The 24,629-nt window shown below is 46.8% G+C and overlaps 2 protein-coding genes across 2 annotated transcripts; both read right to left on the reverse strand.

Moving 5' to 3' along the window:
• Nucleotides 1–1,634: 1,634 nt before the first annotated feature.
• Nucleotides 1,635–5,657, reverse strand: RCHY1 (ring finger and CHY zinc finger domain containing 1). Its single transcript, XM_075420858.1, has 9 exons — nt 5,517–5,657; nt 5,321–5,440; nt 5,070–5,185; nt 4,906–4,984; nt 4,348–4,392; nt 4,189–4,247; nt 3,188–3,214; nt 2,783–2,903; nt 1,635–1,868 (listed from the first exon to the last, which is right to left on the reverse strand). Exons 1-9 carry the CDS (start codon nt 5,574–5,576, stop codon nt 1,740–1,742), a joined length of 756 nt encoding a protein of 251 aa, XP_075276973.1. The 5' UTR covers nt 5,577–5,657; the 3' UTR covers nt 1,635–1,739.
• Nucleotides 5,658–6,164: 507 nt separating this feature from the next.
• CDKL2 (cyclin dependent kinase like 2) lies at nt 6,165–22,092 on the reverse strand. The gene is made up of 13 exons (XM_009942575.2): nt 21,498–22,092; nt 16,950–17,144; nt 15,888–16,066; nt 14,884–14,996; nt 14,424–14,563; nt 13,293–13,381; nt 12,656–12,782; nt 11,495–11,769; nt 10,936–11,026; nt 10,074–10,185; nt 9,842–9,948; nt 9,019–9,111; nt 6,165–7,289 (listed from the first exon to the last, which is right to left on the reverse strand). The coding sequence occupies exons 1-12, from the start codon at nt 21,663–21,665 to the stop codon at nt 9,052–9,054; spliced, it is 1,656 nt and encodes a 551-aa protein (XP_009940877.1). The 5' UTR covers nt 21,666–22,092; the 3' UTR covers nt 6,165–7,289; nt 9,019–9,051.
• Nucleotides 22,093–24,629: the final 2,537 nt, after the last annotated feature.

Consider the following 24,629-nt stretch of genomic DNA (forward strand, 5'->3'; position numbering starts at 1 on the left):
CCCCGCGTCCAGCCCAGCCGCACCACATGGGACTTCCTCCAGCTCATCCCAGCCCTCCCAGTACCAGGGAGCCCAGACTGGGACCAGTCCCCCTTGTGCCGTGCCAGGGTAAGACACTCTCCCCTCGTACCGCAAGAATACGGAAACATAAGGGCTGTTCAGACCACTATTTTGGTCACAGAGACCCGGGGGTCACACATCCAGTCACCTAACCCTCATTTTTCAGCATTCCATCAGTTTAATTTCCAGAGAGTATGTGTCTAACAGGAGAGCACATCCCACATAGCATAGTTTGTTTTAATAGAGACGTTATTTTACATTTATTTCTAGCAGTAAGAAAAGTGCTTCAGAAAAAGATATTCCAATAAAGGCAAGCTACACTAACGCTATCATCCGAGTCCTCTAGCATTTCATACATAAAAGGGGCACTGTCAGATTAAGAAAAGCTGTTGATTGACAGCAGAACAAGTTAAAAACAAGCAGTTGTACCATGAAGAGTAACTGGACTTAATTTTTTTTTATATTTTATTTCATTATTGGAAACTCTTTGCATGTTCTGAAATTCTCAGAAACTAAGAGCTTTCTGTAATATTTAGACTGCAAAACACCCTGGGCAGGATATTACACGAAGAGCAGTGGGAAGGTTTGATGGCACTGCATTTTTTTATAAACACTCCTTCATCCTCTCCCCGCAGTGAAATCAGATACCACTACAAAAACCCCCAAAACCACAGAAAATTGGTCCCCGCACTACTCGCGTGCCTCCGTGAACTGCTGTTACCCTAAGCAAACAGCTCAGGCCCAGCCCGATGCCACTCCTGACAACAGCCTGTGCTTCACACAATGTACTTCACCGCCGAAACATCACGCCACACGTGCCTAAAACCCGACGCCACCTCGGCCTTTATAAGGGAGTAAAGCACAGCAAGGAAGAAACGGGTGTCAACACAACCGCAGCCAGCAAAGGAATCCACACGAGGAGACAGCAGGTCAGACGGGCGTTCGGGGAAGCAGGGCAGCCTTGCAGACCGAGTTTTAGGCTGTTCACACCTACGCCAGCAGGCCAGCCTTGCTTGGAGGTGAATTCTGTACACACGCCGCACGCACACACGTGCCAACAAATCAAGCTAAAGGATGCCACTTTCGCAAGCTCAGCCTCTCCAGCCACTTGCACCGATGGCTCTGAGGCCCTAGGACAAACACATCATCTAACAGGAACAAAACGTACTTGAGTAAAACTTTGCAGATGTCAGCTTCACGTAAAACGGCTGCTCTCAAAGCCACCAATTTTCCCCAACAGCAGCAATCAGAACAGCTACACCTCCACCTCCTGTTACGCTCACAGCCTTCAGCTGCCCCAAAAGATCTTCTGCTGTGTCAGCTGCTTACCATTCCTCATTTTGCATCTCATTATTCTTCTAGGCTGTCTCTTCTCTGACACAGTAAAGTGTGCTTTCAAAGGGCACCATTCTCTCTTGAAGCTCATCTTCATTGGCATCACACTACTCAATGGGGAATTTCCTGAGGGCCCCGACTGCGCTGTACCCCGGGTACTAAGGAGGGGGGCACAATTACCAAAACTCCGTTGCACCAACATTAATTAAATCTTGTAACCATTTCACTGGTGCCCTGACAACTTTGAATAGATTTTTAATGACAAGTGTTTTCTTTTTTTTAAATAGATAGTCTCTTCCATGGCAGAGTCTTCCTCGTCCAGCCAAATGCAGCGCGTATCTTGGTCACTGCTCCTCCAAAGGCAGCCGGCATCTTCCATCCTGGGCAGTATTGTAGGAGTCACAGTTCTTGCATTTCATGCCTAGGAGATGGAACTGCACTGTAGACCTGGCATTGCAGTCATTGCAAAGGATCTACACACACACGAGAGAGAGAGAGAGAGAGAGAGAGAGAAGCTTTAGCATCAGCAGGAGACTCAGAAATATACTACAACCATGCCTCTAGCAACCACAGAACGGGTTTACCATCAGGGGACAAAGAAGAAAATATCTTCCTTTTAAAGACAGCAGGGCTGATTTAACTTTTCCATTTGTAACTACTCAGATCACACTGTATAATCACAGAGAATTTACTTTCAGTATCACTCCTTGTGTAAGTCAGGGACAAACATGTTTTGGCATCTTCTCTTGATGTAGGACACCACCAGAGAAACCCTGAACTGAAAATGAGAGCAGCTAGCAACATTAGCCAGTCTGCTGTGCAAGACAGGAAAGTGAGCATTCTTCTCAAAACAGGCAGTAAAGAGATTTTTTCCAAACATCTTGACTCCAAGAGCTGGTAGGATGGGTTGTCTAAACCTAACAGATACAACTAAAATCTTAATGACCAGGGCTGTTTATTTCAGTGTCACCTGCAAACAGCAAACAGTTTTGCAATTCTGAGTTAGCACAAAGAAACAGAAAGAAAACATTCAAAGTCTCCATGTGCTAGCCTTGCACAAATCAATAGCTGAGTATTTTTGCATAAAATCCACCATGTTTAGTCTGGAACATGAAGCTCCAAGCTCTTAAAAAACAAATGTTCCTGTTTCGCTATGACAGCGCCTAACACTGCTGGAGAAAGCAAGATACTTCCACAGACCAAGCCATTTCTCTGCTGTGTGATACTACAACACTAAGAGGTTGTGGGGTTGTGTTTTGGTTTTTTTTTTCCTAATCGTCAGGTTGAATTCTGATCCAGAACAGGTTCCTAGTGCCCTCTACTGCCAGTAACGCAAAGGCACAGATCTGCCAAGACCGGAGACATCGGTGCAAGCCTTGTCTCTCACCTCCACCATCATGTTCTGATACTCCGTGGGCATAGGAGTCTGCGCTACTTCGTCATCCAGCTGACGCCAGTACCTTGTCATATCTAAAGCCGAGTGCATGCACAAAGGACACCTGTAACCTCTGGCAGAAAGGAAAAAAAAAAGTCGAGATCAGAAGATGGAGTGGGGCCATGAAACAAGTCCACACAAAAGGACGTTTCATACCATACCATACCATACCAGTCAAAGAGAAACACCATGAATCAAGAAGTTCTTGCAAACAGAATTGGAAAATAAAACCCCTTATCCCTTCAAGAGCTGGCTTTAAGTTATTTGGTACAGGATTGACATTGTGATCTTTGCATCTTGAAGTAATCTGTTTGGACTACAACAACACTAAGAGACAGTATGTTCAGAAATACTTACTCCTTTAGCATGTCTTCGTAACACGTTCTGGAAAGAAAACACAATGAGAAGTTCAGTAAGAAGAATGCAATTACTGATTGGTAACACATTTGGACTGGACAAAGGGAAAAGTCACACAGTTATCCTAAACCAGAAGTTAAAAAATATCCAGAGTCCAAGTGAGCAGAAAGCTTCCCAGCAAAATTACCAGGTACTTAGGCAAAAATACAGAGACAAAGCAGATTTGATTCCACTCAAAGGTCTAACAAGAGGGAACAGAGCCAACACTATGACAAGGATCGCGTGGTTCAAGTTTGTTGAAGAAATGGACTGTGATGTATCACAAGGTAAGTTTAAGACGGACAGGAGTTGAAGCAAGATTCAGTCTGGAGAGACTTAAGACAAACTCAAGAGGCCATTCACTTAGCACACAGAGACAACAGGGGGAAAAGCAAGAGAGCCAGTGGAATTTCAAAAATCTACATCTGTAACACAAGCTGGAAGCAGAAAGGGAAAATGGAAGGGAGACGTGGTAAGATCCCTCCAAAGGCACCCAGCGCTACATATCACATCACTTTAAAATCCCGATAGAGCTGGCAGTTTTTGTGGTGCAACAGAGCACTCCATTGTCTTGGGGGGCTGTTTAAGCAAAGACTCTCAAACTTAACTGACGAGCCACCACCAACCTCTTAAAACCACTGGGCAACTGCTTTGTGCACCAAGGAGGGACTTTCCTATAGGATTCTTGAAATTTCAGTAATAAGAGAAGGAAATTCAGCATGGGAAAATTTAGAATGAACAGTACATAGATACTGCCCCCCCCAATTTACTGCGGAAGGAAGACAACTGCTCTAAAGAAAGTATTTCCTGATGAAACAGCGCCTTCTCCCCTACCGTGTGGGTCCCTTAGAAACCAGCTGTGAGTAGCTGGTACAGACTAACCAGGACCATATTGCCGCTGAATAAACGCCACACACGAGGCAGCAGCTATTCCCCATTCTCAAGCACCTGCAATGCTTTACCTGTGAAGAAGGTGACCACACGGCAGAACGTGAGCTCCAACACGAGATGTGTGAATATCCTGTTTTGAGGCAAGTACCAGACAGAAGACAACAAAATTAGTTCAAACACTCAAAAACACAGTCACACACAAATCCAAGACATGAAATGAAAAAGCTCACCTCCAAACATATTGGACAGTCCTGCCTGGAGACGTTTTCAATACACTTTGCAAAGACAAAAAAAATTAAAAAGTTATTCTACTGCATGGATATCTGCATTTTTCTAAATTCTGAAATTCCTTTAGAATGGTAAGAAAAGATGTGTGGAACGTTACTGCATTTCAGTTTGAAGTTCTGAGACATAACAGGCGGCTTAGCATATTAAAAACCAAACAGCTTGAAAACAGACGTAAGAAAAGGGCTCCCAGCCCTCCCGCCGAAGCCAGCAGCCGAGCTCTTCCATTACTGTAGCAGGACCAGAAGCTCAAACTCACATGCTGTCAGCCCTGCAGCCCACGGCTCCTCTTAGGGAGCAAGAGACCGAGATGCTCTATTCCCCGTAGCTCCAACCGCTGGCGAGGCCAGCCCAGAAGCGCTCTGTGCTGCTGCCAGCTGCACTCAGAGAAAGAGAACCGGCTGCTCCCCTGCCCGTGTGGCCTTGGACGGAGCCGAGGCGCTGTCAGCTTTCATCCACAACGTGGGGTCTGGGGTTTTTGTAAGATACGGAGGTATTCTTACCTTGTGCTTTCCACGAAGGCTCACGCTGAGGCACAAATTGCATTTCGAACAGTGGAAAAACTCCTCCTTCGGACCAATCCTGAGGAGAAACGCGTCAGGCCGAGGCCAGCTCCCCCCGCCCCGCGGGGCCCGGCCCCGCTCCCCGCCGCCCGCCCCTCACGCACCGGCAGATACCGCACTCGGCGCAGTGGTACTGCTTCTTGTCGCGGTCGAAAAGGTGGCAGATGCCGCAGTAGTACTCGCCGAAGAGGCTGTCGCAGCCCTCGCAGCGTTGCTGGGCCTGCCGCCGCACCGGGGACGGGAGGCGGAGCAGGGAGACGGCCGTCAGGTCAGCGGCCGCCCGCCCCCCCCCCAACATGGCGGCGCCTCAATCCCCCCCCCCCCCCAACAAAATGGCGGCGCCGCCGCGTCCCACCTTCTGCAGGAGGCGGCAGCGGGTGCACTGCACCTCGGCCACTCGGAAGCGGTCCAGCCGGTGTCCCTCGGCGCCGTCGTGGCACAGCCGGCAGGCGTACAGCTTCCCGCAGCACGGCGCCTGCGGACGGCACCGACAGCCTCAGCCCCCGGCAGCCCTCGCCGCCCGCCCGCCGCCCGCCTGCCCGCCGCCTCACCCGCAGCAGGCAGCCGCGCCGGTAGTGCTCGCAGCCCTCCTCCTCCCTGCTCGCCGCCATTGCCGCTCCCGCCTCGGCCGGCGCCGCCGCCCCGCCGCTTCCGCTTCCGCCCCGCGACGCGCCGGGGGCTGAGCCGGGCCGGGCTCCGCCGCTGCGCGCTGGTGGGTGAGCTGCTTTCCTCGCCTTGAACCCTTCTGTCCTCCCGGCCCTGCTCTTCTCTCCCCAAAGCCTTCCTTTCCCCCCCCCTTCCCCTAAAACCTTGCTTTCCCCCCCCCCCCCCTTCCCCTAAAACCTTTCCCCTCCCCAGACAGTAAACCCCAAACCCTGGCCATCCGTCCGATGCAGCGCTGGGCAGAGCATCCCGCAGTGGGGCAGCAGGGAGGTCTCCCCGAACGCTTTCCCGGCAGAGACCGCTTCCGGGACGAGGACCCACCACCCACGGGTGCTGAGGCTGCGCGTCCCAGTGTTCGCGCCGGGAGAGGCACTGGGCCCCGGCTGGGGGCTGCTCCCCGCACTGCGGCCCTGGTGAATTCCCCATGGGTCCGTTTTAGGCGAGCAGCTTGGCTGCATTTGCCTACAAGTCCAGGGAAGACGAAGTGAGCGCATCTCGCATTTGTAAGCATGCACTGGTACCCAGAAATTTGGAATCTGAATATCCTTTTATTTACAAATTTTAACGTATGTGTCAAAACACAGCATAGCCACAAAGCTCTAAATATGATGACATTCATACTGTATTCTGCCACGAGGCATCGATGCGAAAGGCCACATTTTGTGGAAAGACAAATTCCAAAATTAACAACAGCGTACAGGGGTGTGAGCTGCGACAGTAGCCCCGAGCTGCCGGGAAACAGTTGTGAGAAACACAGGGACAGGGACACCAAGCTGATGACAGCCGACGCGCGGGCAGTTAAGCAAACAACGGTCTCGTAACAGTCCCAAGCTAACAGCAATGCCATCTGTCTCACCCCATAAGCCACTGTCTAGTGTCCCACTCCCCCAAGGAACCTAAAGGGCTGACGACCTCCGTGAGCTCTGAGGCCATTTCACGTGCCACCTGCACCGCAGCTCAGTGTTTTGCGCTAACATTCTCCCTTCACCATTAACAGCAGCCAGACATTCCCCCGCACGGCCAGACAACAGGCCCAGTTAAACACCCGAAAGAGAAGCACCCGAAGGCTCGGGGACAAAAGCACGGAGGGAAGAGGAACCCAACAGAAGGTCACACGTGCTGCTGAGCATTAGCACGGGTTTCAGAGGAACAGCTGGGAACAGCTACACATTTAAATGTTGTATTTCTTGCACAAACATTTTCTTCACTGACATTTTTGTCAAGGCAAAGCTGCTTTCCAACATAGATCAGGCAGCCCACCAAAACATGGCAAATTCAGCAGCCGTTTACTCTCTTCACTGCTCATTTAAAAAGGAGACCCTCAAGAGGACAGCAGTGAGACAAAGCAAAGCCCAGCTTCCGTGAAAATCCTCCAAACTGGCTTCTGCCCTTGTCACACACCAACAACCACTATTTTTCTCTGAGCAACCTCAACAAGGCCTGGCCCTGGGCCAGCAAGTCAACATGTCAGGAGCGGTTTTGCATGCAAGAAATCCAGCAGCGATGGCAGTGAGAGCTCTGTCCTCGGACTGGACCTGAGCCACTTCCCACGGCAGCCTGCTGCGCTAACGAGAGGGCAAGTGATCCTCCTCTCTCCTGCACAGACCTCGCAGGTTTAGCACCTGGAAACTGCGGTGGATTGTTCCCACTGCTTCAGCCACCTGCGTCGAGAGAAAAGCAGAATGATGTTATAGACAGGCCAGCAAAACCACAGAGGTACTCCCTGATTATATGCTTCCTTTATTTTATTACATGTCCTTACCTTGCTAAAGCTGTGCACTTACACCTCTGTGCTTCACAGATGAGACAACTTTAGTAAGGTTTCTTTCTCCCCTACTTGTATTATCAGGATTGCTGCCCATCCTAATGGTTTTTCTTCTTTCTTCCTAGTGGCATTAAGCCACCACATCATGTGAATATTAGCAACAAATACACTCATATAGATTAAAAGCACGTGCAGCATTCGTGCAGAGATTTCAGAGCTGGCAGTTGCTCGCTCTCCTCAAAACGGAAACACCAGAGCCCAAAAGAAAAAACTAAGATGCGCAGGTTGCACCCGCATGTTAACAGTACTGCCACGACATGCCCGTGGCTATCTGTAACTAACACTGAGCAAGAGAGGAGGGAGGCTGCGGTGCCTGGTGGTCCCTGCAGCCACAGGGAGAATCCCCGCAAGGACAGGTAAGCGACCACGTCCAGGCTGCCAGCACCAGCGCACCCAGAGCACTGAGTAAAGCCCATCTATGCAGGACACAAGGTTCCATTAGAGCCGGTGAGATTCTGGAGCATAGCCTCTGAAGACCCTTCCAGAGAACCTTGTCTCCTTCCCTCTGTATCCTCTCCAACTTCTGCTCCCTCTGGAACGTGCAGTCCTTCTGCCCAGCCTCAGTGAGGAAAGAGGGGTAAGCATGAGAGTAAAATCTCTCAGCTAAGCACTGCAGTTCTCGCTTTCAAGAGGATGAGACAAACCCCAACATATACAGCAGACTCCCTGGTAGATGCTCAGCAACAAGAGGACACAATACCCTAACAGAAAAAAGCAAAACAACAAACAAAACCACAGTTTTTTTCCTACAAGGTTTTTTTTTCAGACAAAATGACTTGGAGAAGTGCATGTCTTTCAGTGGGCAAGATAACAAACTATTAAAACCACATTTAAAAGCCTCAGCTTAATCTAAAATGATAAGATGCAATGCTAAGTGAAAGTGCAAACAGAGTGGCAGAGTTCAGACTTCGTACCTCAGTCTTAAGACTAGAAGTCAACCACAGAGCCAGGACTTTTCCTAAGCCTCATTCTCTCCCAGAGTCTTATCTCGTGCTTGGAGAGCACTGAGGTATCAACGGCTACATTAAATAAATTTAGATTGCATGACATAGTTACTAAAATTTTCCCCTAATGTTAAGCTTGATAAACTCCCCCAAAATGCTTTTCTCCCTTCTTGCAAGTCCATTTTCTGTGATGCACTTGACAGTGCTGTATGCACAACCCGTTTATTCCACTCAAAGTGAAAGCAGCCGCTTTCCCCTTTCTGTTAGTCTACAAGCTTCCTTAAGCCCCAGCTTTGTGAGCTGCTTAATTTCCAACACCAATGCCCAGCACCTCAGCTCAGAAAAATGACTTGCCACAGCCAGCTTCAGTATCTGTAAAGAAAGCTGCACACTGCCCTCAGTGTCCTGGTTTTGGTTAAAACAGGACGTCTGTCATTCAGTTTATCGACGCTCTGCTTTAACCTGTGACACTCAGTAAGAAGTCTGTTGTAGCCAGGTGTCCTAACCAAGAATGTGAAGTGTAAAAGGATTTTCCCATTGCACCTCCCAGCTAGGTAAGTGTTCATGAAATTACCCATTTGAAAGCCACCAGAAGGCTACACTGCAGAAATTAAAGCCTACCTTTTACAGGCAGGCGTGATCTTCTCCATAAGGCTAGTGCTCAACTCTGGGGAAGCTGGCATCTGATGCATCTGGCATCAAGGTCCCTGACAGCTGTAAATTGGGAAAGAAACAAAAAGAGAGGGCCAATTTCCAAGGGTAGTATAAACAGAGAGAACAGTCAGAAGCCACCTTCTAGGGACATATGCAATGCCAACATGTAACTTAAAACTAATCTGTTCTTCGACATAACCAGACTCCAAAAATGCTCCCCCCCCGCCCCGCAATCCAGTCTGCTGAATCTCAACTGGGGACAAGGTAGCCAAAGTGACTGCCTATGGAATTGCTTACCCCTCACACAACATCTCAATGTTACCGAGGAACTAACATTTAAGAGAGTTGCAAGTTTCCCCCTTCTCTCCCTACACGTGGGTCCTACGCCTTCTCCCTCCCTGCTGCACTCAGCCCCTCAACATCTAACACAGCCAGAACAGCTCTCCTCAAAACACCTGTCCCTCCTGGTCTCTCTTCAACTCTGGTAAATCAGGCTTACTTCCGCCTTCGTTCAGCCAGCTGAAATAGCAACAATTCACGTTGTCTGTCTTAGCAGTGGGAATCTAGTATTTAGCTAATCTCGGAGAGACAAATGGAGACACGTTTCGTCCGTGACCCTTCTCTTTTCCCCTAGTATAAGGCTCCAGGTACTTTTACTTAGACAGTTAAGAAACCAAAGCAAGTTCTGCTTCTGTTAAGAGTCACCCTGGAAATTTGTGGGTCATGCTGTTCAGAAAGTCCCGAACCAAACAAATACGGAGCAGCACAGACTATTTTATTGCTTTATTACCTGCTGTGAGGCCAGACTTGGGTTATGGAGGTCAATAGCAGCAAGGGAGGGGACACGGGACTCTGAAACTGGTTTATTTTCCTTTTTCCGAAATCTGGGATGCCACGCTGCAAAACACAACCAATCCATACCATGTTAAGGAAGCAAGAGCTGATTGCTCTAATGCACCTGTACTGCTTCCTGCCACCTATTTAGGATCCAGGTTTTATTTAGAGGACGTCAAAGCTCATACCTTCCACTCCTTTCAGCTCAGGGAGATGATTTAGTTCTGGCAAACGCACGTCTGTCTTGGAGAATTCCCATTTTTTCCTATTTGCCTGAAGGATGTTTTTTTCATTAGTAACCTGTAATGGAAGGCATAAGTACAGCTCAGGAAAATGCAGAAAAAACAAATCTATTTTCAAGCTTAAAAATGCATCAACACAGCAATGTTCTGCTGTACTTGGGCAAGAGTAAAAGAAAAGACTCTAACACGTGAAGCAATCCATTCTGTTCAAGTGTTATTTATACATTAAAAACAACAGAACAGCCACAGCAAAAAAACCCCAATCATCTAAGCAAGACTGCTTTCAGAGGGACAACATACAACACTTGGAGAATGGCTGGAATTAGCTATCTGTAAAAAGGCAAACGTTGCTGCTGGCATGGAAAGAGTATTGCCTAGGTAGTGAGTGCAGTGGAAAGCTTTCCATTTTACTTGTTTTCATCATCAATTTTTAATGACATGACTAAATAAGGCCCTGACCATGTTAAATCCAAATCCTAAAATCTGCTTCAGTAGCACAGCACACATGGTCTACTCTTCCTGGCCAGGCAGAAGGCCATGGATATACTCCATGCCTCACAGATACCCTGTGCTGGACTGCTCCCCTCATTTAAAATTGTCCTCTGACACAAAATCGGTCTCATATACAATTGCTATTAGCAAAGGATAACAGACGACACACCTGTAGGAAAAAAGGAGTAAAGAAAATAGTACTTCTAGTTGGGAGTTATTGTGAAGGCTGCAACAGATGGGATTCTTGACAATAAAACACATACTTGAGTTCAGAATTTATTTTTGCTTTGACAAGGGGGAAAGACAGATGACTTACCGATGTCAAGCTTACACTGTAATGGCCCACTGGTGAATGCTTCCGTTGTTTTAGAAACGGGTTCAAGTATTTTTTGCTCTTTTCATCAACTCTGTAATCAAAAATGCCCCAAACTTTGTATTAACTGGGGTAACACAGTGAATATAAAACCAACAAATGCAAGACATCCAGAAACACTGTCATTAAACACCTAGAAAGAAGGCTCATGGGGAGAATATCCTACACAAGCTCAGCTAAAAGAGAAGTTTGGTCCAAAGGACAAGCCACGAGTCAAAGAAAGGCCAGTGTCACAGCAGCTGGCAAAGTGTTGCTGTTCAGTACAGCTTTGTCAAACGCAGAAACACGGGCATCCTGTGCCTGTGTGGACACATACAGCTGCTCGAGGAGAAGCCAGGCTTTCTGATCCACGTACAATCCTCCACCCAAGAGCTGTTCCTAGCCGTGTGCTCAAACCCACATCTTGTGCTCCCACATCATCACCCTGCACCTCTCTCAGGACATTACAGCTCCTCGGCAACAGGGATGAAGGATACAAGTTCTTCTAGCTCTGCTGCCATACCTGTAATTAAGGTTCCCAGGCACAGGACCCATCCCAACTGTAGTGGGAGAAAAGTTCTGGTTGATGGGAGGGATAACTATGCCTGCATTCTTGGCATAGTCCAAGCTGCTGCTGGAATCTTTTAGGCTGGTTTGAGGGCTTATTTTAAATGGGTTGATAGCACTGTCGTAGAGAGAGCTCAGGTTGGAGGATCGGTCTGCTTTCTCTGCATCAGCTTTAGAGCGCTTTGCCTTTAACAGCTTTGCATCTCTGCTCTTCAGGTCAACGCTGAAATCCTGTTTGGGAACATAAGCATTGTCTTTCTCTTACAGTCATGTTTAAAAAGTAGCTTAGAGCAGCACACGTGGGAAAAAAAAGTCAAAAGCCTAACCCTGCATATTCTGCAAGGATCTGGTGGATATGGAATTTTTTTTTAGTAGAAAACCTCTGTTTTCCATCAAATGGGAGGAGACTTGTCAGGGTTCCAGCACCCTCTGTAAATAAGTCACTTTAGAACGAGATCGGAAACGATGAAGAACAGCTGTATCCTGTGTCGCTTCCAAAGAAATGAGATCAGAACCGAGCCCAACGTCACCCCAAAGTCATTCTGAAGCCTCTACTCCTTAGTATCTGATCAAAAACAAAATATGTAATTTTGGAGATAGGGCTTTAACACAGGTAAACAGGAGCATACAAGCATGCTTTCATGATTCAGCATGAGATATGCTTCCCAACTGATTCTCCCTTTAGCTCCTTATTTGCCAGTAACCGCATCATGATGTAGTTTACCTGCAAGAGACTGGCCAAATAGCCACTTGCAGACTGCCGAGCCAAGCACTAGAGCAACCTTGCAGCAGCCAAACAGCTAGAATCAAAGGCACAGACCTTCTCCACAACAGTCTGCAGGCTGTATTGCACTGAGTGTCCGAGCTGTGGGGGCACAGGCCTAATGTGCTGCCTTAAATCGGGTGACAAGGTCTTCAGTGCTATTTAGACTCACAGTGGCCTCTAAAGGTGAGCTTCTCTGGCACATCATACTTACCTCATCTTTTTTTAAAAAATGAAACGGGCAATTGTGCTTATGTTTTTGCTATGAACTTAAAACTGCTGCACATACTTATCTAGTGATTTTAAAACACATACACACAAAAATACAGGTCTGGAAAACAAAGATGGACCAACCTGGACACCAAGCATTTTTCTTTCTTCTAAAACATCATCTTTGTCCCTTTTGCCGATTTTCGATTTTTTTTGTAAATGATGGTCTCTGGCATCTTTCTCAATCTTTAATTTAAGCTCCTGAGTAAATCTACATTCCACATACGGGTAAAAAAAAAAAGGGCTTCTGTTAATCTCCATATCATCACCAGTTGGTGTTCAGCACAGGCTCCTATAGCCTTTTAAGTAATCAAACAAACCATGCCTTGTCACTAATGAGAAGCCAGTCAAATACGATGTATCCATTAAAATAAATAAAATCTTACAAGCACACACTTTTTCTATTACAGCAGTAGAAGTGTTTGTATCCCAGTCTGGTGTAGACGCAGACAGTGAACACAGTGTAAGACTACACTACCCAATACGGTGTGACACTGGGTGTGCACCCAGAAGAATTAATGTCATGACAAGGTAATGAGGCAAACATGCCGCTGCAATGCGTTCCCTTTCAACTGTGCTATTTCCAGAAATGCTGAAACCAAACAAAACCCAAGACATTCAGTGGCTGTCAGCTCTGCAAAGCCAGCATGCAATTGTCAAGCATAACTGCTTAACCTCCTTCTAATATTAGCCTGCTTTGAGCAAGAAATGAACTGTTTACCTTTCAGAAAATCCATCCTTGGTAAAGAAATCGCACTGCAAGAGTTCAGCACAGGATGGTCTTTTGTCTGGATCGATCTGCAAACACCTCTGTCAAATAAATGTAAACATTAAAATGCAAATACTTTAGATATGAAAAAAAGCCTTTAGCATTTCCGAGTGAAGTCCAGAAAAAAGCTGCAAACCTCCCCATTCTAAGGCGTTTTACTGAGATGAGCCCAAGGAACACTGCTACCAAGAAAGTTTAATGTTTGCTGGCTGCTTCCATTCCAATCACTAATGCACACAAAGACTCACCGCATAGAGAATACCTGTCATACAAATACATCACCCTGCTCTCAGCAAACCTCCCTTGTTTTCAGTTACGTTTGTGTGGCTAAGGCTTTAGAATTTGTTTTGATCATCAGGCATTTCAAATACAACCACGTTGCTTGTAGGTTGTTTTAGTTACCCAACATAGTGGCGCTCCAGCCTACTGTGTGAAAGCACAGAAACACACCCTGGAGGGATTCTTCAGAATCTATTGCAAAGTTGTAGGCTTCCTAACTCCCACACAGTAGACACTTAGCTCCACAAGCAAGGGACACGTTTGCATGCCATCCCACTCAAGTCTACTTGCTTGCAGTGCCTCCACCAGCAGGTAGAGGGAGAGCTAGAAAACACTATATCCACATTGCTCTGCTAGCAAGTAAGAAGCAAGGGGCTGTGTGTTATCTACAAAGCATCCACTTAGGCAGCAGACAAGGGGCAAAGCTTGTCGCGAGACCTTTCACAAGATCCACTGATGCAGTGAGGTGTACGGGGAACACTTTCAACACACAAGCCCTTCTTCACCTTTCAAATCTGCCTGGAAAATTCAATCAGTGGGGCACTACACGCTGCGAATCCTCCCTGTTGGATATGCAGGGACCCTTTTAGCTCTGCAGATTAGCTTCCCCTGTCACCCAGGATAGTAGCTGTTGTATCCTTGCAGCCCTCACTAAGATACCAACCCAAGCAGTTTCTCATTGTGTGGGCAGTTGAGAGAATGCCAGTTTAACAGCCCCAGTCCTTTCTGTAGGCTGTATTCAGCTCCCCAAGGTGAAGGACAAGTAAACAGAGAAACGTTCATAGTAAACAGTCAGTTAATTACCTTGGCTAAATCCAGCACTGCAGCAGACAGTTTGGGATATCGTTTGTCCAGAGATTCGGCCTCCTTCACTTCAGGCAATCTCATGCCAGCAAAGAGGGGATTTTTATAGAACAACTCTTGGTGTCTTGGAATTAAATTACCTGGAATCACACAAACAAAGCAACCATACGGAAGAAATACAGAACAGTCCCATGAAACATCTGAGAGGCTCAAATACTGGGTCAGCACTACTGTAAGGGCTACAGTCTGGGTCATTCTCTTGCCACCTGCATGCCAGGAACTGATGCTGTAATCACAAGCTCCAAGCTCCCCCTTTGTAAAAGGTGCTAAGAGTACCTGCTCTCAGAACCAGTTCAGTACACACCACAGCCTTTCTCCACACACCCTCCTCCCCTCGTCAAAATGTATTTGACCCCTTCATTATTAAATAGGCACTAGGGGCCTGACAGGCTGTTCTTACCCAGGCACTTGGTGATATGGTAGAGCTGGTCAATGTCTGAATCTCCAGGGAAGAGGGGCTCTCCTGTAAGCATTTCTGTTATCAGAGAGCCAATAGCCCACACATCCACAGCCCTGGAAATAAAATCAACACCCCAGTTCAGCACAGCTTCATTTGTCTCTTTGATCTAAAGGCTGAGCCAGGCCAGTGTACAGCTCATCTTCAGCAGGTTGCAAGCCCCGAGGGCAGCTTTGCCCCCTTAAACAGCAAGACAGCCGTTATCCAAGCTTACAAGTGCTCTGACGAATGGCAAGGATTCAGCTCTTGCAGCAGGCAAATGTTAACAGAAGCCTGACATGTAAAATCAGGTTCCAAACGCTGATGCTTTAAAAGCACTAACAGAGCATAATACATTAGTAGAATCTTGCAATTTAGAGAGCACAAAGGCAAGCAGCTCCTCCTTCTGCAGGCATCTGCTCTTCAGGTACATTTACCAAACATTAAGTAACACAGGTACATACAGAAATCTGCACAATTGTACTAACAGACCTGTGAATAACATAGTTTCAAGTTCTGACCTGGTTTTGTGGTACTGGGGATCCCAGTAAGAAAAATCGCATTCATTGCACCTCCTCCCTCCCGAAATGTCTGTCTAGAATTGTTTGGAGGGACTTTTTTGCCTTCCCTCCACGACTCCAACTGCATGGGAGCGAGGTCTGTTGTAGCCTCCCCCAGTACTAGCACGGGCAACTGAAAAGCTCCTATAGGCAACAGACCAGGAATGCTGAGGGCTCTCCTCACCTTTTGAGCCAGGGAAGCCTAGCACTGGCAATAGTTAGCTGCACAATGGGAGAGAGAAGAGGAAGGCTTAAACCTTTACAAGTGAATAACCAGGGAATGCTGAACAGCATCCCTTTAACCTGTTTGACAAGCAAGAGTCCCCTGTCCCCCCACAAAACAGAGCACGCCCCTCCATGCTCCCCACAAGCCCACAACCCTTCTGCAGCCTTGCATGCCAGTCTTACTTGCCATACTTGGTATCTCCCACCAGCAGCTCTGGAGCTCTGTACCATCGGGTTGCCACGTAGTCTGTGTAAGCCTCCCCAGAAGCTGCTAAGGTACGGGCAAATCCGAAGTCACACAGTTTTATAACTCCCGACTGGGAAACTAGTATGTTCTCTGGCTTAATATCCCGATGTATTATCTGCACAGAGAAAAGCAAGTCAACGCAAGCAGACTCCCCATTTCTACATAGTAAGTTGACTGGTTCACTAAAAACAGTAGCTTTCTTGCATCCAGGAAGAAAATTACATTTTTGCAGGCACGGGGAACATACGGAGTACATGAAAGACAGCTACGTGCACACAGTCAATGAATAAGTGCCGAACCAAGCACACATGTAAACACAGAACATCTAATTTTTGCACATACAAGTGTCTATTTTAGGTATCTTTCTGCACACATTCTGCAGGTGTATTTACTACAGGCAAAATTTATTATGCTTGAAAACCTGCCCTTGACCACAAGTTTGAAAGCCGTAAGTACTGCAAGGGCCATGGGCACGTCCTGCAGTCAAATGTGAAGAGTATTTTAGGAATTCATAAGAGACATAGTTTCCCAAATATAAATAAATAAATGTGTATGTGTTTATATATACAGTTAAACAACTATGATTAAATTGGCAAACCTGTTAGAAATCAGTTGTGAAGAAAAACCTAAAAATACTGAAGAGAAAAAGCAAGCCTACATGTTTTCATAGACAATATCAGAATCAAACTTTTGAATGAGAGACTACCTCCCCCTGCAAGGTAAGCCAACCTACAATAAGGTGCCACCAAGTATTGGATCCCCATGGACTTCTGGACCCTTCCTTTGAAACACTCCCACAAATCAATCAGAGACAGACTACTGGATTAGCTGACATCAAGCTCTCACATCTTCTATGAAATTCAGTCTGTCCCTTCTGCCTTGCCTCCTCCTTTTCAGCCAAAGCTCTAATTCTCTACGTTTTAATATATCAAAAATACACACTTCTGTATCTATTCATTCAAGGTTAACTGCAGACCTGACTTCTTGTGCATACTTACATTATGGCTGTGACAAAACGCTATTCCTCTTATAATCTGAAACAAGTATTTCCGAACCCTGCTGTAGTCTAGTCCATTTGGAAACGCTTCAAGGTCATCAAGCACCGTGTGATCCACAAATTCAAACACCAGATACCACCGTTTCTTCTTTTTACACACTTCCAGCAGGTTCACGAGATTCTCATGTCTGAGTTGCTGTTATAAAACAGGAAATATTTTGTGAGAGCTTGACAGCATATAACGGGTAGACTGCAACCAGATGCCTCTAACTGCAAGCCAGCCGGTGCACTGCCCTGGAACGCTCTCCTTGTCATGGCACTCACATTCATTTATTTGTAAAATCAGCTCACTGATATTTTAGAATACGTTTTATTTTGACAATTTTATTTTGGTCTTTTTTAACATTACCTGGAGGATTTCCACCACCTCATATATATAGAAACCTGTTTTTCTGACCTAAAAATAAATAAAACACAGACTAAGGACATTTATTTTTAATGGGGATGCTCAAAATGCACTGTTCTGTTGTTGCAAAACCTCATGCATTCTGCTTTTTGCAATACTCTCCTCACGTATGAGGTGACACTAACTTGTGCCCTGACCTTGACAAGCTTTAGAGCGAGTTTATGTTCCAAGTGAGAGAAATCATGAGGAAGTCAAAAAGAATTCCAGAGGAGCATGTGGTTAACACATGAGAGACAGCAGGCACCTAACAGCATCTCCCACAAAGACTTGCCACAGCAAAGGAAAATCCAGAGATCCCCGAGCCAGCAGGAAAGACAAAGCAGGATGGTTTGTACTGGAAAGTTCAGCAGGCTGCCAAGTATGTCTCTGACCACTGTGAGAAGAACAGGGCATTTCGCCTTGACTGGCGAGCTGCAGAGGCTCCTTGTTAGTTCCTTGGTTTTGCCTGAAAACAGGTCAGGCAGCAATAAACGCTGCTTGTTCCTATAACACTGGGCTGTATCTGTGACTCGTGTAGGACCAAGTAACGCTGTACTACCCTGCCTGCTGCCTCAGGGCAGGGCACAAGGAGCAACTCTAGCTACCCCTTCCAGACAGCATTCAAAGGATTACTGAAGACAGCTCTGTTTTGTTTTAAGAAAACTTTTTGCCTCTCCTAACAACCCAAAGCTGATTCATCTCTTTTCTCCCATGTTTCCAGGAAGTTTTACTCTTCTCTGTCATTCCTTTCCCTTAGTCCTCTTCTTTTTTAAAAATCTCTTACATCCCTATTCGAAAGAAAAACAAAAGCAGCTGCAATACCTCTCTGTTCTACCTAGCAGTCAGTTCATCACCAACTACTCAGTGTCTGTATCTTCATTTTTTCTAGCAAGACTGATAGAAGACTTAATTTTAAGTTCCTACCATACCCAAAGCATTTCTGTTGGCACTGCCAGCCTATACACACTTACAATAATGGACACGGGCCAGAATACAACACAGTGAATGGCTAAAAGGAAAGTTCAATATTCTTACCTACAACAGTGTTAAGAACTAAACAGCTTCTATTAAACTGTGGCTAGTGGCTTCAGAGTGAAAACTGACCAGCCAAGGATTTGAAGAGACTTTTTTTTCCCCAACATTATGCAGACAGGGAAGCTGAAGATAGTTTAGAGAAAAACTCTGCAACATAAATGAAAAGCAAAAAAAAGCTGCTGTATTGTCTAGTTATTTTGTCGTGACATTATGACTAGCCAAGAATCCACCTCCAATTTGTTACACATCTATAACACTGGTTTATCACACATCACTTGAACAAAACAGACCATGCTACAATGCGCAGTTATTTATTAGCTTGGAGCCTAGCAGGGAAATATCACTGGAGGCTGCCTGAAGGCAGCACCACAGCCCAGGGATCATGACCCAGGAAGATGAAAAACGACTGCAGAGCACAGGGACTTGTAGGGGAAATACTCTGTCAGTCCAGAGGGAGGGCCAGCCAACCTGCACCTGGGTCTGTCAAAGACCCAGACTTCTTAGAAGGTCTGGAAAATGAAGATTTAGAGAAGATAATTGACTAGAAAAAAATCTCTTTTCTGAAGAATAATTTCTGCACAGCACAGGAGACCTGAAGAGGTTTTGTTGTTTACAGCCTCGATTAAATTTATGCCCAAACTGCAGAACAGGCGAAAAGAAAAAAAATAAAAATTAAAAAATATTAGGTTCACAGGGAGCATGCAAGTGAAGAAAAAGACTAAATCTCTAGGTATTCATTTTACTGTGAGAGGCCACATTTATTGAGCTACATATGGAAATGTTCCCCTTGCTAAGTTCCATTTACCCAGGAAAACAAGTTAATTCCTAATACACCTGGGAGGTGGTACGTGCTTTGACTCAGTAACTAAGAGAGCCTGGCCAACAGATCAGGTACGATCCAGACTCACACAGATCTGCTTTAAAGGAGTTTGAGGGGACAACGCTTGGAGCTGCTGGATGCATCTTAAGCTCCAGCACATGCATTTCTATTAACCCCAAGGGTCTGTAGCTCTTGCAGTGATGGCGGAGATCACCTTTTTCCCCTGCACAGCATAAGGACTATAGTCTGGCAGACTTGTGAAGAGACACTTGTGGCAGCCGAGAGGAGAGGAGACAGGCTTGCACGTAGTGCCACCTCCAGAACACCCTGCATCTGAGAAAAAGCCTAGATGCACTCTAACTGTAATTCAGCTTCCCTTCATTTCTTCACCAGACACATTACCCACATCCCAACGCTTAAAATTACCATGTGTGCCCACATACAGGGACAAGCACTCTTCTGTGCATACCACCTGTGGGACAAGGGAACAAGGGAAATGCTGCAACTACTGCCAGAGGTTACGGTGGCAAACACAGGGGCTGCAGGTGGTCAAAACAACAAGCAGAACAACAGATGTCTGTCCTGGCACGGAACGCCACCCTGCATCCTTGGCGTCCTATTCACGAAGGAACGCGGCAGAAAAAAATGGCAGTGAAACAGTTCAGGAACTTGCAAAAGCTTCTGTAGGAAGAACAGAGCCAAGAGAGGAAGCAGAAAGACCATATGACAAAACACTGAAGAGCATGCACACAAAACCCTGCTTATCTAAAGCTCCCGGGTATTTTCCCAGACAGAGTATTTACAGCCCATGAAGGGAAGTATCTTTAATAAACCAACCCACACAATGAGGCTACACCACATAACACTGCTGATAAGCCCCCAACAGGCTGAAGTACGACAGGATGTTTAGGCGACTATAAAGCACCCACAATTGATACCAGGCAAATCATGCACTCAAACAGCAAAGGACGTTATGCCAGCTGGCTTGAGCCTAGGGTCTAGCCATTGATTGATCAGCCTCAGGGAATTCAATACCTGTCCTCCTCCAGCCTGTCGCTGGCAGTACAAGCCTGCCAGAAAAGCGCCTAAAATAAAATAAAATAAAATAAAATAAAATAAAATAAAATAAAATAAAACTTTCCTGAAGCATTTTTCTGTATTGGCTAACACCAGTACCCGGTGTGGTTAGGCACACTGTCACACATCCAGGTCGCCACTCACCTGCAGGTTTTAAAAGTTCAGCATTTATTTCACTTTCAGCAAATCCAGAGAAGCAAGGTACTCAAATCTGGTACACAACACAGTGGGACAAAATTACCACCAAGAGACAATTTTGACTCACTTCCTCATACCTTTCCCTGCTGAATACAGGGCACATACAAAGACCCGATTCTAATCAAGTCAGGCTTAACCAGGCAAATCCAGCACAGCACCCAGCCAAAGGGAAAACCAGCTCTGCAAGGCTACAACTCAGAGGCGAAATGAATCTACCACGGCTTGGCTGCTCATGGAAATACAAGCAGGGCCCAGTCAAGTCTCTTTCGGTTAGGACTTTGTAAGTTATACTTTGTAAATCGTGGTCAGAAGCAACTGTGTTTCCCTTTCAAAACCGACCCAATGGCTTAAATTTATCTGCAAACATAGAATCATAGAATGGTTTGGGTTGGAAGGGACCTTTAAAGGTCACCTAGTCTCATCTAGTCCAACCCCCCTACAACAAGCAGGGACATCTACCACTAGATCAGGCTGCTCAAGAGTCCCATCCAACCTGGCCTTGAATGTTTCCAGAGATGGGGCATCTAGCACCTCTCTGGGCAACCCATGCCAGCGTTTCACCACTCTCACTGTAAAAAATTTCTTCCTTATACCCAGTCTAAATCTACCCTCGTTTAGTTTAAAGCCATTACCCCTTGTCCTAGGGCAACAGGCCCTGCTAAAAAATCTGTCCCCATCTTTCTTGCAAGCCCCCCGAAAGGCCACAATAAGGTCTCCCCGAATTACGCATCTCCTGGATATAGAGGTTGCTGGAGCAATAACTGCAGGTCCTTCAAAACGAAAAGGTCACGCTCCGTAGGAACCACCTGGGCGCAGTGGCTGACGGCACACGTCGTACTGCGACATCAGCGTCTCCGAGCTGAACGCAGCTACGCACTCCGACACCCAGCCATCCAAAAGCCACTGGTTTGGTCCGACTTTGCTGGAAAACGCAGGCCCGCTCCCCTCGGCCCCCCCCAGGGCCCCTAGCTCACCTTCAGCAGCTTGATCTCCCTCACGGCGATCTTCCTCACCACGGCGTCGTCCTCGCTCTCCAGGAACTTCTTGACGGCGACAATCTGCCCGCTCTCCTTGTTTCTGCACTTGGTCACCACCCCGTAGCTGCCTTCCCCCACGAGGCCCAGCACCTGGTACTTCTCCATGGCCGCAGCTTTACCCCTGCGGGAGGCCGCGGACGGGCCGGGTCGAAGGGATCGAGGGCTCCTCACTCCGCGCCGCTGGACGGCGGCGGGCCCGGGCCCTGCGCGCCGTCACCAGGGCAACGGCCCGCCGTAAGGCGCGGCAGCCGCGCGCGCCTCGCCTGTCGCAAGAGCCGCACTGCGCGCCCGGGCGGGCCGCCGTGAGGGAGGGAAGGCCGCTGTGAGGGAAGGCCGGCGGGCGGCGGCAACCGACGGTACCGGGAGGCGGCCGGCAGCCCCGCCGCAGCGGAAAGAGGGTGGGCTGGCCGCCGTGAGGGAGGCAGGGCGGAGGGTGCTCCCGGGGACGAGATACCGCCTGTGCCTGTCCCGGCGAGGGGCTGCGGCTTGTTGCTGGTGGTCGTGTGCGGGCTGAGGCCCTGCCAGGGGGAGCCGGCGAGGTTTATTCGTTTATTATTTGCTGAGGGGACCACCTCTGGTGTGTTTGTGCCAGGCCCCTCGTGGGGGGTGATGTCAAACCTGACCAAGCAGTAACGCCACTCCTCTTTCTGGAGAATGCAACCCGGGTATTTTACACTCCTCTTCCAAGAAGTTGTAAATTATGTGGAGAAGTGCAATGGCTCTTCTCAGCTAATGCAAACAGTAAGGTACGTGCGTCAGAGATACAGGATTCCTTGGCTATTAATAAACCATCAACATACTGTATCAAAACGGGTCCGGTTTTTTAAACGCAACATACTGCAAATCTTTTGCTAAAATTGTAGAAAACAGGTGGGGGACTGAGTGAAGCCCTGAGGGAGCCTTGTCTATGTTGGCTGTACCTTTCGCCAAGTACATGGAAAAAAGGTATTGAGAGCCCGGATGAATAAGTCTACTGATTTAAAGTTAAAAAAAGCTGTGCTTGTATCTATTAGACAGGGGTAATTATGTTCATTAATTAAAATGTTTAAGACCGGATTCTTACCACAGGAAGGAGAAAACATTTTGTATTCAGTAGGACTGCACAGAAGGGAAGGACTGCACCATTGGGCTGACAGGTCCTTTTGGGAAGCCCTTTGGTTGTAGTGGGCATCCCCCTTATCAATGACCTGGTTGTCAACAATCATTAGAACAGTCTCCTCTTCCTTGGGGTCCATTGTAGCAAGTAAAAAGGCCTTATAAATTATTTTCCCTTGAGGTTCTTTTCTTAAAGCCATTAAGACACATAAAGAACAAATGACTACACAGTCTTACCTTGGCATGAAAATGTGCGGTGGGAAGAGTGCCAGGATAAAAAACCAGTATGAATTCATTTAATGAATATTCCGTGCCTGAGCAGCTGAGTGCTGTTGCATGGCAGCCTATGTTGCTAGGAATATGGCAATGATAAAGGTGTAATAATTTGTTTTAAAATGGATGTCTCTTATCAGTGCCTTTGCTGTGCATTTTATTTAAAAAGTGTGGCAGTTTCTGCCTGTATGATGTGCAACTTAACACCAGGCATGAAGGTAAACTGTTTCCTTCAATAGGGGCTGCTTCTAGCAAAGTTGGAGCATGCGTGAGTGTTTACTGATTGAGACTTAATCCAACATACTCTTGCTCTTTCCACTGCACACCAGTGACAGAGACAGCGAGTAACGCAGTGAGTCTTTTTCTCACATTGACCTGTCTTGCTCTGGATGCGAGCGGCATGGCAGGATGCATGCAGGAGATAGCAATCAGAAAATGGAACTACAGAAACAGAAACATTCTGTGTGGATATTCCCGAAACAAGGGTGCTGCGTTAAAGAGAGTTGTGGGGGAAAAAAAAGCAAGAGGAAGGAAGGAGTAGCTGGAGACCAGCTGTGTCTGTTCCAAGGACAGCAAAGCTGCATAACTCATACTCGTGAGGTCGCTAGGAAAATGTCATACCGGGGCTGAGCCACTTTCTCTTTTCTGTTTTTACCAGCCAGTTCCTAGATATTTCTCTCCTCAGTTTGGTGGCCTGTATTTCACAGTCTAAGGCATTGTAGAAGAGGTCTCCAATTGCTCTGAAGAAATTTATGAACACCCTTCAGGTCTGACTACTGCAACATTTCTCTTTGGGAGAGGAGCAGTATATACCTTGCCAAAATGCCCGTTTCCTGGAAAATAGCATCATGAGGCGTCATATATTCCAATAACACTTTCTGAAACCTTTTTCATGTTTCTCTTGAGTCATGTTGATATACGTCACCTTCTGTAACTCCCTTCTGGTTGTTCTTATTTCTCCTTCACTCTCATTCTCACTTCCTATGTGCAATCACTGTAATGCACCTTTCAAGAGTGACCTCACGTTTCCAGGAAAAAAAAGGTGGAGCTCAGCTGGCATTAATTCATTATATTCCTCCCACCTTCTACTGCTCATCGTTATTGTAGCAAGTGCCTTCGCTGGGTCCCGGCATCTGTTCAGCACTGCTAACAGATAGCTAACTTGGCAACCAAGATGACAACGGTATCTTTTGGCTATAGGTTGGTTTAGGGTTTGTTTTTTGACTGATCTTTATTTTTATATATATAACGCCAGCGTTAACTTACGTCGACGTGTGTCAGTGTGGTGTTATAATTTAAAGCCAGAGAGATTGAAGGTGGTGAACGAGTGAGATACCTTGCTAAGGCATATAGTACCCGTGCTCCAGGTATGTTTGACAGCCTGTTGGTATCTGCATGGCATTGACCGAGTTCAGTCTCGGTAATTTGAGAGAAGCCTTTTAATTTTCTTATAATGTGATGCCTGTAGCCAACAGGGGCCTTGAACTGGATTCCTCCCCTCAAAAGTGTGATTACTGGCGATGCTTTTTCATATTGGCCTTTGGAACCCTGGAGTATTTTTGTTCTTTCAAATGCAGGCTACCGTGAGCTCTTCTGATCTTCCATGACCACAGGAAAGGACATCCCGCAGGTTAATGAGAAAGGGGCAGAAGAGTTTTAAAGTCAATAGCTAGAATAGCTTTCTTCTCCTGCGAATTAGAT

Source organism: Opisthocomus hoazin, chromosome 5 (genome assembly GCF_030867145.1).
Source record: "Opisthocomus hoazin isolate bOpiHoa1 chromosome 5, bOpiHoa1.hap1, whole genome shotgun sequence".
In the NCBI taxonomy this organism is placed as follows: domain Eukaryota; kingdom Metazoa; phylum Chordata; class Aves; order Opisthocomiformes; family Opisthocomidae; genus Opisthocomus; species Opisthocomus hoazin.

Coding starts and splice junctions, on each gene's coding strand:
- RCHY1 (XM_075420858.1), bottom strand. CDS start 5,576: ATGGCGGCGAGCAGGGAGGAGGAGGGCTGCGAGCACTACCGGCGCGGC. Junction 4,248..4,347: donor ACTGTCCAATATGTTTGGAG/GTGAGCTTTTTC, acceptor GCCTCAAAACAG/GATATTCACACATCTCGTGT. Junction 1,869..2,782: donor ATCAGAACATGATGGTGGAG/GTGAGAGACAAG, acceptor GTGTGTGTGTAG/ATCCTTTGCAATGACTGCAA.
- CDKL2 (XM_009942575.2), bottom strand. CDS start 21,665: ATGGAGAAGTACCAGGTGCTGGGCCTCGTGGGGGAAGGCAGCTACGGG. Junction 11,027..11,494: donor CCTGGGAACCTTAATTACAG/GTATGGCAGCAG, acceptor TTTTGATTACAG/AGTTGATGAAAAGAGCAAAA. Junction 9,949..10,073: donor TGAGCTGAAAGGAGTGGAAG/GTATGAGCTTTG, acceptor TGTGTTTTGCAG/CGTGGCATCCCAGATTTCGG.